Below are 13,164 nucleotides of genomic sequence, written 5' to 3'. Positions count from 1 at the left end.
TAATACATATATAACTTTATAATATTTATCATAAAAAGAATTGATATTTGATATTTGATATGAATATAGGTAGTTATGTTTATAGATTGAGATAACTACGGTAAACTATATAAAAGGTAGTTGAAGCAAAGTAATTTGCGGAACTTGGGTGGTAACATATCTCAAAGACAAGATCTTACTGGTCACGGAAAATGGCTCGCGCAACCCGCAATCTTAGAGTTTAATGTCTGGTCTGGTCTGCTCTGGTACCAAGTACCAAAGCTAAGCTAGATGCTAAAAGTTACTAACCCATTCACTGGACAAGTATATGTATATCAAATGAAACACATTGAAACAGAGTTGATACTAAAACCGGTATTTATCTATCTATATATGTCTATTAGTGTGTCTTGGTATTAGTATATAGTACAGTAGAGAGACAGCAATCTAAGAAACAGCATCTTCTCTTCTGTATTCCTCTATACCCATAGATTCATCTAATATTTGCTCTAAGATATAAGATATTGTAATCACAAAGGTATCTCTTGGACTCTGACACATTCATCAACATTCATCACTATTCATCAACATTCATCAACCATCAACCTCTATTCAATACAACCCTGGTCAAGACCACTCATTAACTCCAACCTCTATCTTTTTATTCTGTCTAATGATATGCTTTTTACATTTCAAATGTTAAATAAATTTCATAATTTTTTTTTTTTTTTTTTTTTTTTTTTTTTTTTTTTCAAATTTAAAAAATAAAAGACCTATAATACAATATTTGTAATTAAATTCCAGATCCCAGTAGGGTTTATTCTCACTCACTTACTCACTCAACCTCTCGTTATCGTACAATATTTAACGTCTATTAATTAACTCGCTATCGAAAATAATTGCATGTTCAATAAATATCCCTTATACACCCACATACACTCACACATACATAATATCTTTGATAAATGCTAAAAATTTATTATATTTTTATTATTAAATTTAATTACACGTCTCGAGTGTATACTTTATCGACAGTTAATTAACAATAAATAGTTTATTTATCCAAATGTAAAAAATTCATCTTCTTTGTTGTGATTATTATTGTTGTTATTTTTATTTTTTACCGGACATGGGTCACAAGATTTGTTTAGCTTTGACGTTGTTGTTTCTTGATTTGATATTAAACCTTTCTTATTTAATTTATTATCCTGTTTCAAATCTTGAACCATCATATTTTTATTGTTCCGAAGAATATCTTGTGGTAATAAAAATCCATAACAGTCGGCTAATGACGCTGATCCACGGATAATCGCCCGACCTATTAATGCTTCTGTTACTGCTTGTTCCCACTTTATTTTATCAACATCGGTACGTAGCTTACATACCTATTTTTTATTTAATAATATTTATTAATTAACCATAAAATTTTTTAATTTAAAAATTAATAATAAATATATATAATTAACCTCTCTCTCTAAAAAATTTAATCGTTCGTTTTCGTTTATCAATTTATTTTTTTCATCAATTTCTTGTATACCACTATGCTCATCTGATCGAAACTCTGTCATTTTTTTATTTTTTAAGAATATTTATTTAATAATTGACAAATTTATCACTGAAAATTTTTTTAGCAACTAACAAATGAAATTAGCAGGCCATTTATTATTTATAAATTTGTTACTCTGTTCATTTCAAATAATAAAACTTGTTTTTTTTTTTTTTTTGTTTTTGTTTTTTATTTAATATATTTCAAAATAAGCTTTATTGGAATCAAATAATTAATTATTAATAAACCCAATACTGGACGCTAAAGAGGAAGATTAAAAGATTACAATTTATAATGAATGTAATGAAAAATTCAATTTAATTAATGGTTCCTGAATTAATTAATTAATTAATTAATTATTATTTTTTTTTTTTGTTTTCACAACAGAAAGTTATTATATTAATTTTTTATGATAAAAGTCATTAGATATTTTGAATTAAGAGTATTTAAATAAAACATCTAAGTTAAATGTTTGATAAGAACAGAGTAAATTAATCACACAAATGAATGGGAAATGTTAAATTTGAAAGTGAATATACATATAAAATATAACTATGAGAAGACTGTATAACGATCTCTCGTTAGAATCATTTATTCGGAATATACGTATATTATGTGTATACATACATATACGTATACATATATGTATAAGTAAAAGTATGAACCGCAGCCAGGAGAAGAGAAAAAAAAAATAAAAAATAGCGAACGATACAACAAACAAATAAACAAACATGAAATATATATGTATGAGTATCCGTAAAATATAAACATACGTACGCACAAATAAATATAATAAAAAAAAAAGTTAAACAAGAGGGGTGGTTAAAAAAATTGTCGCATTTTAAATTATTTAGTGAAAGAGTTTTTACTTTTAACTTGGTAACGTAAAGAGTATACATAGAAGTTGCTGTATTATAACGATCACGCTCGTTTGTGACGGATTATTTTGCAACTGTGTATATGTATGGGTATTTTTTTAATAAGATAAAATTCTTTAGTTTTTAAAACTTGGAAAATTAAAAAATTTAATTCAAAAATAACACAATAAATAAAAAGAATTTATAAGTATATTATTATTCAGCACAATAAATATAGTTATAATAATAATAATTTGATGAGAAAAAAAAAGAAGCCGTACGTCTAGTCAACGTCTATGCTACACTATTTTTTCAAGCAGCTGTAATTGATATGTGTAGTACACGACAACCCACAAGTTTACTTGTAAATCAATAATCTATAATACATGTTTTATTATCAACGAATTATTTTTTTATCTTTATTCAAAGATTTATAGTTACCATACTAACGGTTATAGGTGTCTAATATATGAATATTAATTAACTACTGCTTCTACTGGCTTGGCTTTAGTTTCCCGGTAGTTGAATAATTCTCTGTGAAAAATACTTACAGATCGAGCAAGTAAGTCTAGGGGAAGGGGAAGGAGGTGTATTTTGTAGTGGTGGTATTCTCTAGTATAGAGTAATGGCAACCCCTATCATATATGTATATGCCTTATACTGTGCCTAAGTAGGAGCACTTTTGGGGTAGCTCGTTAATCTGGATACACTAGTACCGTATGTCTAAATACTAATACACCCATACACGCTCACAAAGATAGAAGGAGCAAAAGCGACACGACGACTCTACTAAAAAACAACTCAAGTACCAACCGAGACATGCGAACTATTATTATACTTGTAAGGTAAAGGTAGGCAAAGGCATCTCTTCATCTTACTTCTTCCAAGTCTTGGTCGTCATTTTCAACGGTCCTTTTGCTCCTCTTTCTTCATTCCTTTTATCAAATAAAAAAAAAAAAAAAAAAAAAAAAAGCGGGGAATAGGAAGAGAAAACAACATTATCCAGTAGTCCTCATTAGAGCCATATATAATATTTGTTTTAATTTCATTTATATGTTTAATAACTTTGTAACTTTCTTAAAAATAAGTTTTAACATTATTCAACACATCATCAGTTAATTAGTTCATTGAGTTTCTTAAATTTAATTAAAAAAAATACAAATAATTTAAATTTAAATTAGTAATAAACACAATATAAAATTATTGGACGTGATATATGGTAACCGATCAACCTGTATTAATAGTATTAATAATAAGTCCGCGTACCAATGACACTATAATTGTTACCAACATGGGAAACGTTGTTCTTACAGTGCACTATTTTTTCAACAGAAAAAAATTCGATAAAATATATTATATAAAATCTAAAGTTTTAAGGTAGTTGTAGCGTGATAGGCATTTCAACAGAAAATTATGAAATTTTTTTTATTGAAAGATAAATATATTAATAATTCACTACCAAAATTTCAGATCAATTGACCGTACGGTTTTTGAGTAATTAATTTTTGAAATTGCATCTTTTACACGTAGCGCTATAGAGAGATGATAAACTTAGAGTATGAAATCTTTGGCCCACTCGCGAGTGGTACGGAAGATTTCATACTAACTTTACCATCTCTCGCTATACCTCTACGTGTAAAAGATGCAATTTCGAAAATTAATTACTCAAAAACGGTGCGGTCAATTGATCTGAAATTTTGGTAGTGAATTATTAATGTATTTATCTTTCGATAAAAAAAATTTCATAATTTTCTGTTGAAATGCCTATCACGCTACAACTACCTTAACAATGAATATTTATTTCTATATGGAATTAAAAAATAATTCACAGGTAAATTAAATTAATTAAATAATAATTGACTAAAACTTATTCGTCATAATTAATTATTTATTTTAACATCAATATTCATGATAATGTACATGTGGCGATGAATGATGATACATAATTAGATTTCTGTTTATTTTTTTATTTTTATCGTAAAATATAAAATTCATGAACTAAATGATATTTTCTTTTTTCTTCGTACAATTAATACAACAGGTACACGAATTAGCGTAATTACAGGTATTTAATAACAATTCCAGCACATTATTATCATTGTAAAAGTTATTAAAATCAACAGATGAGTTACAATCACGCTGAAAATTTGAATTATTTATTGACAATTGCTTAATGTTATTATAAGTGATATTTAAATCTTTAAATGCATTTAATAAGAATATTGCTGTGATAATAACGAATAATCCGCATAAATTACAAATAAAATTTTGTATATTCATGTGTTTCCATTCATCAAATAGAATACTAGTAGTTATTAATACAAAACTAGTAAAACCAACGTAATAAATTGGAGTAACAATTGCTGTATTAAATAAATCAAGTGCCTTATTGAGATAATTCATTTGTATCATAATACAAATAATTATTGAGAGTAAAAAAAACCAAGTTAAGTAATTCTCCATTTCATTAACATCGTAATAAATAGAGTCAAGTATTGCGCGTCCTAATCCTTTGCAACTTACCACTGTCAGCGAACCAAAAAACGAGCAAATAAAAATATATATAATAATATTATAATTAGTATTCCTAATGTTGTTATTATTATTAATAATATTATTGTGATTGAGCTTTGTGGGTGTTATGCAATAAAATATTATATACAAATTTATTGATATCATAACAGTAACGTAAATGATAAAATTATGATTTCGCAATTTATCAATTAACTCTTGGAATGTTTCATATTGTTCGTCCTTTGGTGCATTAAATATTATTATGGTTGTACCTAAAATGCAGAGGAGGCATCCTACCTATAATCAATGGAAAAACATTAATTCATAGTTAACTCATAAAAATATGAAAATAAACTATACTCTAATAATATAATAGTACCTATAAATGAATAAATAAATAAATAAATGAATAAGAAAAAAAAAATACTACCTTTCCAAGCAAGTTGATTTTTTCATTCAAATATTTTGATGATAAAATAGAGGTAATAACTATGCTAAGTGCTCCTAATGGCGTTACTACAGAAGCCGGTGCAAATGCATAAGCTACAAAATTAGCAGCTTCGCCAATACCCACTATTAAAATGAATTATTTACATAATAAATATAATGTATAAAAGAAAATAAATAACAATAAAAAAATGATTTACTTGTCAGAAGGCCGGACCACCAGGTGAATTGTCTCAAGTAACCATGACCTCCTTCACCAGCACGAATCCCATATCTTTGTAATTGAATCAATGCTTTTTTTTTAATTATAAAACTTGCACCTAAAGATAATTTCCAAGTATTAAATAACAGAAAATTTTTAATAATTTATTTTAAATACCTATAAAAATATTAGAACTAATTGCTAGTATAATTCCAATATTAAAATTCCAATTTGAATAATGATACTCCATTTTATTAATGTCATATCTGAGTATTTGTTGTCACCATTGTTAATGAATAAACACTACAAAATAAACTAGCAACAGCTGAGCGCAGGTCTAAGATCTGATGGATATAGAGATTTGATTCATGACGCTGTCAATATAGTAGAGAATTGAAAATATTGAAAAGCCTTAATTTAAGTAACCTTTTTTACCAACGACAGAGTTGGAAGACATTCAGAAACCTGCGATCGATTTACAATTTTTTTTTCATTAAAATCAAAAATCTTCAACCCAGATAGCCATCGTGATAGTAACTATAGTAACTTGCCAGAAATCTACTGCCGAAATTGGTAGTTAAATTGACGGCAAACGTTGTTGTAGAGTACAAAGTGTGGGTAAATTGGCAGTATAAATTTTCAGGGAACTTGGGTACAACTTGAATACAAAAGTTTACCAGTGTTTACCTGGCCTTTATTGCCGTTAAGTTGTACGTAAGTTACCTTCTACATTACCTACAAGTTTTGCTGTTAAATTAACTACCAATGGCGGCAGTAGATTTCCGTAAAACTGTATGTAAATGTCACTCAGCAAAAATTTGCCGTTAAATTAACGTTAAATTGACTGCAATGGCTGATTGGTAAATTTTTGTCGAGTAACTCTGGCTATCTGGAAAGACATGGTCGTATAAACTATCCTGAAATTAAAAGAGGAAGAAGTCACAGATTTAGGTTTTTAATAGTTTTTATGGTATTATTTACAGTAATCATTTGTTTCTGCGTCCTTAAATTTTCGGTGAAATCCATTTGCTGTCGCTATCTTTTGGTGCTTGAAATTAACTTTGTTTTATTTATCGCTTTACTGGTCTGAAAAAATCAATCAGTAACTGGGTAACCGCCAGTTGTCAATTGCTCATATTTTGACCATATAAGGGACAACACAAAATTTCAGTTTGTAATGTAAAAAAATTAACTGAAATCTTAAAAGGGCTCACACATAATGATGAACTACAGTGCTATTATTCTTTCCCTAAAGAATAATAAACATTTTTAGAGTGGAAAATTAATTTTTGAAGATGGTTTATCGAGCTTGGGATCAAAATGACTGAAAGATAAACAATAATTAGGTTATTTTTAAAACATATTTACTATAGAATTTTGCGACAACTTTTATTTCCTCCATTTTTTAAGTGGAAAATCAATTTTTGAAGATGGCTTATCAAGCTTGGGATTAAAATGACTGAAAGATAAAGTCGGAAATGTGTCCAAATTGTTAATAATTAGAATCGATGCTTGTCGAAGATGGCTCGAATAAAAAAAAAATTTTAAAGCGTCAATTGTAAACCGTAAGAAGAGTCGTAAACTTGATGGAATTGTTAGAAATAAGGCGGAAATCTGATAAAGTAGTGAGTAATCATTATGAAAAAGTCCTGAATTGTCCAGAAATAGTCATAAATATAATTGAATCGTTAAAAAAAGGCTTAGAAATGGTCAAAATGAACGTTAAAAGTAAAAAAAATGGTTCTAAATATGGTGGGATAATCGAACAATACACCTGAAAAGCTCAGAAGCAGGTCTAAATATAGTCGAATTATTGAAAAATAGTCATAGATATGGTCAGGATGAGGTTAAAAATTCTAAACACGTCCAAAAGTGTAAGTGTGAGAGTAAGAGTCACAGTAAGAGTAACAGTAAGGTGTAAGTTTAGGTGTAAGTGTAAGCGTAAGCGTGAGTGTAAATGTAATGGAAAGAACCTACGGACGCAAACGACTCTACCCTCCTAAGTATAAGTGTAAGTGTAAGTGTAATGGAAAGAACCTTCGGACGCAAACAACTCTACCCTCCTAAGTGTAAGTGTAAGTGTAACAGTAAAAGTCACAGTAAAAGTAACAGTAAGGTGTAAGTTTAAGTGTAAGTGTAAGTGTAAGCGTAAGTGTAAGTGTAATCGAAAGTGTAAGTAAAAGTGTAAGTGTAATAAAAAGAACCTACGGACGCAAACGACTCTACCTAAGAACATTATTTTAAGTAATATTTTTACAGAAACCACTGTATAAACATGGCTTGCACAAATTCTAATGGTTATATTCGAAGAATTACAGATAACTTTGGATTTATTGCGATTGGACCGAAAATCGACGATATTCCGAGTGAGGGTACTTCCTTAAAGTATTCAAATCGACTTTATTTTTTAAAGAACATTATTTTAAGTAATTTTTTTACAGAAATCACTGTATAGATATAGCTTGCCCAAATTTTGATGGTTATATTCGCAGAATTACAGATAAATTTGGATTTATTGCGTTTGGACCGAAAATCGACGATTTTCAGAAAGAGGGTACTTCCTTAAAGTATTCAAATCGACTTTATTTTCTTAAGAACATTATTTTTAGTAATTTTTTCACAGAAAACACTCTATAAACATGGCTTGCACAGATTCTGATGGTTATATTCAAGAACCTACTGATTTTTTCGGATTCATTGCGTTTGGACCGAAAATCGACGATTTTCCAGGTAAGGGTACTATCGTAAAGTATTCAAATCGACTATATTTTTTAAAGAACATTATTTTACATGATTACTTCTCAGAAATCACGATATAAACATGGCTTGCACAAATTCTGATGGTTATATTCGAGAACCTACTGATTATTTTTGATTTATTGCGTTTGGACCGAAAATCGACGATTTTCAGAAAGAGGGTACTTCCTTCAAGTATTTAAATCGACTTTATTTTTCAGAGAAAATTATTTTTAGTAATTTTTTCACAAAAATCTTTTTGTGAGAAAAAAATTTGTACAGAATTTTTTCACAGAAACTTCACATAATTTCATGTAATTTCACATAATTTCAATCGATTTGTTTAAGAGATAAACATGTAATTTCACATAATTTCACATGATTTCAGTCATTTTAAGTAATTTTTTTACAGAAATCACTGTATAAACATGGCTTGCACCAATTCTGATAGTTATATTCGAGAAATTAAAGATTATTTTGGATTCATTTGTAACAGGGAAAATCGAACTTCCCGGGGTCATTATCGACCACTTAATTAACGCACGGTTGGTCAGGGCTTTCCCTTACCTTTCGATTTTTGACAAGTAGTTTCGACTTGTCACCGGGCGTGCTAATCGAAAGTCCCCACTACAGTCCCCGGAAAATGAAGCGCGGGAGCGAAGATAGGAAAGTTGGAGAGCACGAGGAGAGGTTATAAAAACGCCGGGTGTTGTGTCAAGACTTTCTTTCTTCCGGCAAATTTTTGCGAGTACGTTGGGTAACTGTGTTCCAGCGTGGGATATTTTTCTGAGACAAGTAAGTAGTTGATTTCTTAAGGCTTCACGAATGGAACGAAGTGATTAATTTTTATTGTCTGGTATTTTGTTAAAAATTACTTGTCGTTAGGCCATTTGGCTGACGATCTTCGTCTTATTCGAAATATTTATTTACTGGAATTTCTAGGATAAATTGATCGAGGATAAGATTAAAGAGCTGGGTGTAATTTGAAGATACGAGTTTCTAGAGCCTTGGAAGTCAGTAGGCACAGTGCAGCTGATCCCGTCATTATCTTTCTACTGGGAAAAGATTTCATCGCTGGAGTACCAGTTTCAGTTGTCAGGTATTCTGAGTTATTTTAGGCCAAATAAATTAATAATTTAATTAAGAGGCCAAAATAATTAAATTTAATTTCTTGAGCGGTCATCTTTGTATTAGCAAATTCGTACCTTAGTTTCTATCGTCAAGGTCAAGTAGTTAGTTTTGTCGCTAGACTTTTATATTTAATAGATAAATTGTTAATTTATTGGTAAATAATTTATTAGTAATTTATTATAGGCCTGTTGGCTATGATAAATTAATTTTAGTTAAGAATTTTCGAGACAGAAATTAATTAAGAAATATCGCCTAGAATTTATTTAAGGAGAATTAAGAATTGAAATTAAGTTAGTGAAGGTCATTCTATAATGCTCCACGGTGGTAATTTTGTTGAGACGTTTTAGAATTTCAGAGTTGAATTTAAGAAATTGTGTTAAATTAGATTTAGGCCGGTGGGCTAAATTTAATTAATTTAGTTAATTTAGCGAATGTATTTATTGAGAAATTTAGTAAATTTAGAAAATTGATTACCGAACTTGTTAAGAAAATTATGTAGTGAGCTTTGTTAAAGATTAATTAGTGGAGATCAAGAAATGAAATAAATCAGTGGGTTTATTAGAATAAATTGATTGATAACTTTAGTAGAAAATTTAGTGAGTTGGAAATGAATTGAGTTAAGAAGATATATTAATGAATTTAATGAATTAAAATCAAAGGTCAGAATTTTGTGTTAAGAAATTGTTAGGCGTAATTTTGGAATTTTGGAAAATACGAAATATTGAGAAGTTTTATTGGGTAAAATATGTTGTTTGTTATTCCGTCAGTTGGACGAGGGTTAAGGAATTAAGAATCTAGATTCGTAATGGTCTATGATTAAATTTAGAAATTAGGAATCTAGATGCGTAATAGTCTATAATTGAATTAGGAAATTAAGAATAGATGCGTAACGGTCTATGATTGAATTAGAAAATTAAGGATAGATGCGTAATGGTCTATGTAGAGTTAAGAAATTAAGAAGATAGATGCGTAATGATCTATAGTTGAAAGAATTTAAGGATATTTAGTTGTAAGTTTTGGCAAGTGCCTGCGTAGGTGAGAGGTCCTCACAATTAAGTAATTGATAAGTTAACTTTAAGGGTAATATTATTAAGGAATTTTGTTAAAATAAAATTGTTTACATTGAATAAATAATTAAATTGTTAATAATTGATTCTCAGTATTAATTTTTCAGCCTTTCTCAACTTCTCACGACCCGATCTTTCCTTCTCATGCTCCCCGGTTTCTGGGACACCGAGTATGAAATCCCAGTGGCGCCCTTTTCAAAGAGGAAAGGGGTGACCAATTGGACAGGGCTTACCACCGCGTTACACATTGCGTTTGGACCGAAAATCAACGATTTTCCAGGTAAGGGTACTATCGTAAAGTATTCAAATCGACTTTATTTTTTAAAGAACATTATTTTACATGATTACTTCTTAGAAATCACGATATAAACATGGCTTGCAGAAATTCTGATGGTTATATTCAGAGAATTACAGATAAATTTGGATTTATTGCGTTTGGACCGAAAATCGACGATTTTCAGAAAGAGGGTACTTCCTTAAAGTATTCAAATCGACTTTATTTTCTTAAGAACATTATTTTTAGTAATTTTTTCACAGAAAACACTCTATAAACATGGCTTGCACAGATTCTGATGGTTATATTCAAGAACCTACTGATTTTTTCGGATTCATTGCGTTTGGACCGAAAATCAACGATTTTCCAGGTAAGGGTACTATCGTAAAGTATTCAAATCGACTTTATTTTTTAAAGAACATTATTTTACATGATTACTTCTTAGAAATCACGATATAAACATGGCTTGCAGAAATTCTGATGGTTATATTCAGAGAATTACAGATAAATTTGGATTTATTGCGTTTGGACCGAAAATCGACGATTTTCAGAAAGAGGGTACTTACTTAAAGTATTCAAATCGACTTTATTTTCTTAAGAACATTATTTTTAGTAATTTTTTCACAGAAAACACTCTATAAACATGGCTTGCACAGATTCTGATGGTTATATTCAAGAACCTACTGATTTTTTCGGATTCATTGCGTTTGGACCGAAAATCGACGATTTTCCAGGTAAGGGTAATATCGTAAAGTATTCAAATCGACTATATTTTTTAAAGAACATTATTTTACATGATTACTTCTCAGAAATCACGATATAAACATGGCTTGCAGAAATTCTGATGGTTATATTCAGAGAATTACAGATAAATTTGGATTTATTGCGTTTGGACCGAAAATCGACGATTTTCAGAAAGAGGGTACTTACTTAAAGTATTCAAATCGACTTTATTTTCTTAAGAACATTATTTTTAGTAATTTTTTCACAGAAAACACTCTATAAACATGGCTTGCACAGATTCTGATGGTTATATTCAAGAACCTACTGATTTTTTCGGATTCATTGCGTTTGGACCGAAAATCGACGATTTTCCAGGTAAGGGTAATATCGTAAAGTATTCAAATCGACTATATTTTTTAAAGAACATTATTTTACATGATTACTTCTCAGAAATCACGATATAAACATGGCTTGCACAAATTCTGATGGTTATATTCGAGAACCTACTGATTATTTTTGATTTATTGCGTTTGGACCGAAAATCGACGATTTTCAGAAAGAGGGTACTTCCTTAAAGTATTCAAATCGACTTTATTTTTTAAAGAACATTATTTTAAGTAATTTTTTCACAGAAATCACTGTATAGATATAGCTTGCCCAAATTCTGATGGTTATATTCAAAGAATTACAGATAACTTTGGATTTATTGCGTTTGGACCGAAAATCGACGATTTTCAGAAAGAGGGTACTTCCTTCAAGTATTTAAATCGACTTTATTTTTCAGAGAAAATTATTTTTAGTAATTTTTTCACAGAAATCTTTTTGTGAGAAAAAAATTTGTAAAGAATTTTTTCACAGAAACTTCACATAATTTCACATAATTTCATGTAATTTCACATAATTTCAATCGATTTGTTTAAGAGATAAACATGTAATTTCACATAATTTCACATGATTTCAGTCATTTTTTTAAAGAAATCACTGTATAAACATGGCTTGCACCAATTCTGATGGTTATATTCGAGAAATTACAGATTATTTTGGATTCATTGCGTTTGGACCGAAAATCGACGATTTTCCAGGCAAGGGTACTATCGTAAAGTATTCAAATCGACTTTATTTTTTAAAGAACATTATTTTACATGATTACTTTTTAAAAATCACGATATAAACATGGCTTGCACAAATTCTGATGGTTATATTCGAAGAATTATAGATAACTTTCGATTCGTTGCGTTTGGACCGAAAATCGACGATATTCCGAGTGAGGGTACTTCCTTAAAGTATTCAAATCGACTTTATTTTTTAAAGAACATTATTTTAAGTAATTTTTTTACAGAAATCACTGTATAGATATAGCTTGCCCAAATTCTGATGGTTACATTCGGAGAATTACAGATAAGTTTGGAATTATTGCGTTTGGACCGAAAATCGACGATTTTCATAAAGAGGGTACTTCCTTAAAGTATTCAAATCAACTTTATTTTTTAAAGAACATTATTTTAACTAATTTTTTTACAGAAATCACTGTATAAACATGGCTTGCAGAAATTCTGATGGTTATATTCGAGTAATTACAGATTATTTTAGATTCATTGCGTTTGGACCGAAAATCGACGATTTTCCAGGTAAGGGTACTATCGTAAAGTATTCAAATCGACTTTATTTTTTAAAGAACATTATTTTAC

General features: G+C 29.2%; 2 protein-coding genes across 2 annotated transcripts; both read right to left on the bottom strand.

The window, feature by feature from the left end:
- Positions 1 to 831: 831 nt before the first annotated feature.
- On the bottom strand, positions 832 to 1,582 carry LOC123270907. The gene is made up of 2 exons (XM_044737072.1): positions 1,446 to 1,582; positions 832 to 1,364 (listed from the first exon to the last, which is right to left on the bottom strand). Exons 1-2 carry the CDS (start codon positions 1,545 to 1,547, stop codon positions 1,038 to 1,040), a joined length of 429 nt encoding a protein of 142 aa, XP_044593007.1. The 5' UTR covers positions 1,548 to 1,582; the 3' UTR covers positions 832 to 1,037.
- A 2,667-nt stretch (positions 1,583 to 4,249) lies between these two features.
- LOC123270274 (magnesium transporter NIPA2) lies at positions 4,250 to 5,882 on the bottom strand (the record flags this gene model as incomplete). The annotated part of the gene is given in 4 exon segments (XM_044736266.1): positions 4,250 to 5,193; positions 5,327 to 5,469; positions 5,544 to 5,663; positions 5,723 to 5,882. Coding segments are annotated over 4 exon segments (1,149 nt in total). The 3' UTR covers positions 4,250 to 4,380.
- Between the last annotated feature and the right edge of the window lie 7,282 nt (positions 5,883 to 13,164).

This window comes from Cotesia glomerata, linkage group LG8 (assembly GCF_020080835.1).
Source record: "Cotesia glomerata isolate CgM1 linkage group LG8, MPM_Cglom_v2.3, whole genome shotgun sequence".
Classification (NCBI taxonomy): Eukaryota; Metazoa; Arthropoda; class Insecta; order Hymenoptera; family Braconidae; genus Cotesia; species Cotesia glomerata.
This window is presented reverse-complemented; position numbering and strand designations above follow the sequence as displayed.

What these genes read in the sequence shown, in the direction of transcription:
- LOC123270907 (XM_044737072.1), bottom strand. Translation starts at nt 1,547, where the DNA reads ATGACAGAGTTTCGATCAGATGAGCATAGTGGTATACAAGAAATTGAT. An exon ending in TAAATTTTTTAGAGAGAGAG is followed by an intron (nt 1,365 to 1,445) that starts GTTAATTATATA and finishes AATAAAAAATAG; the next exon opens with GTATGTAAGCTACGTACCGA.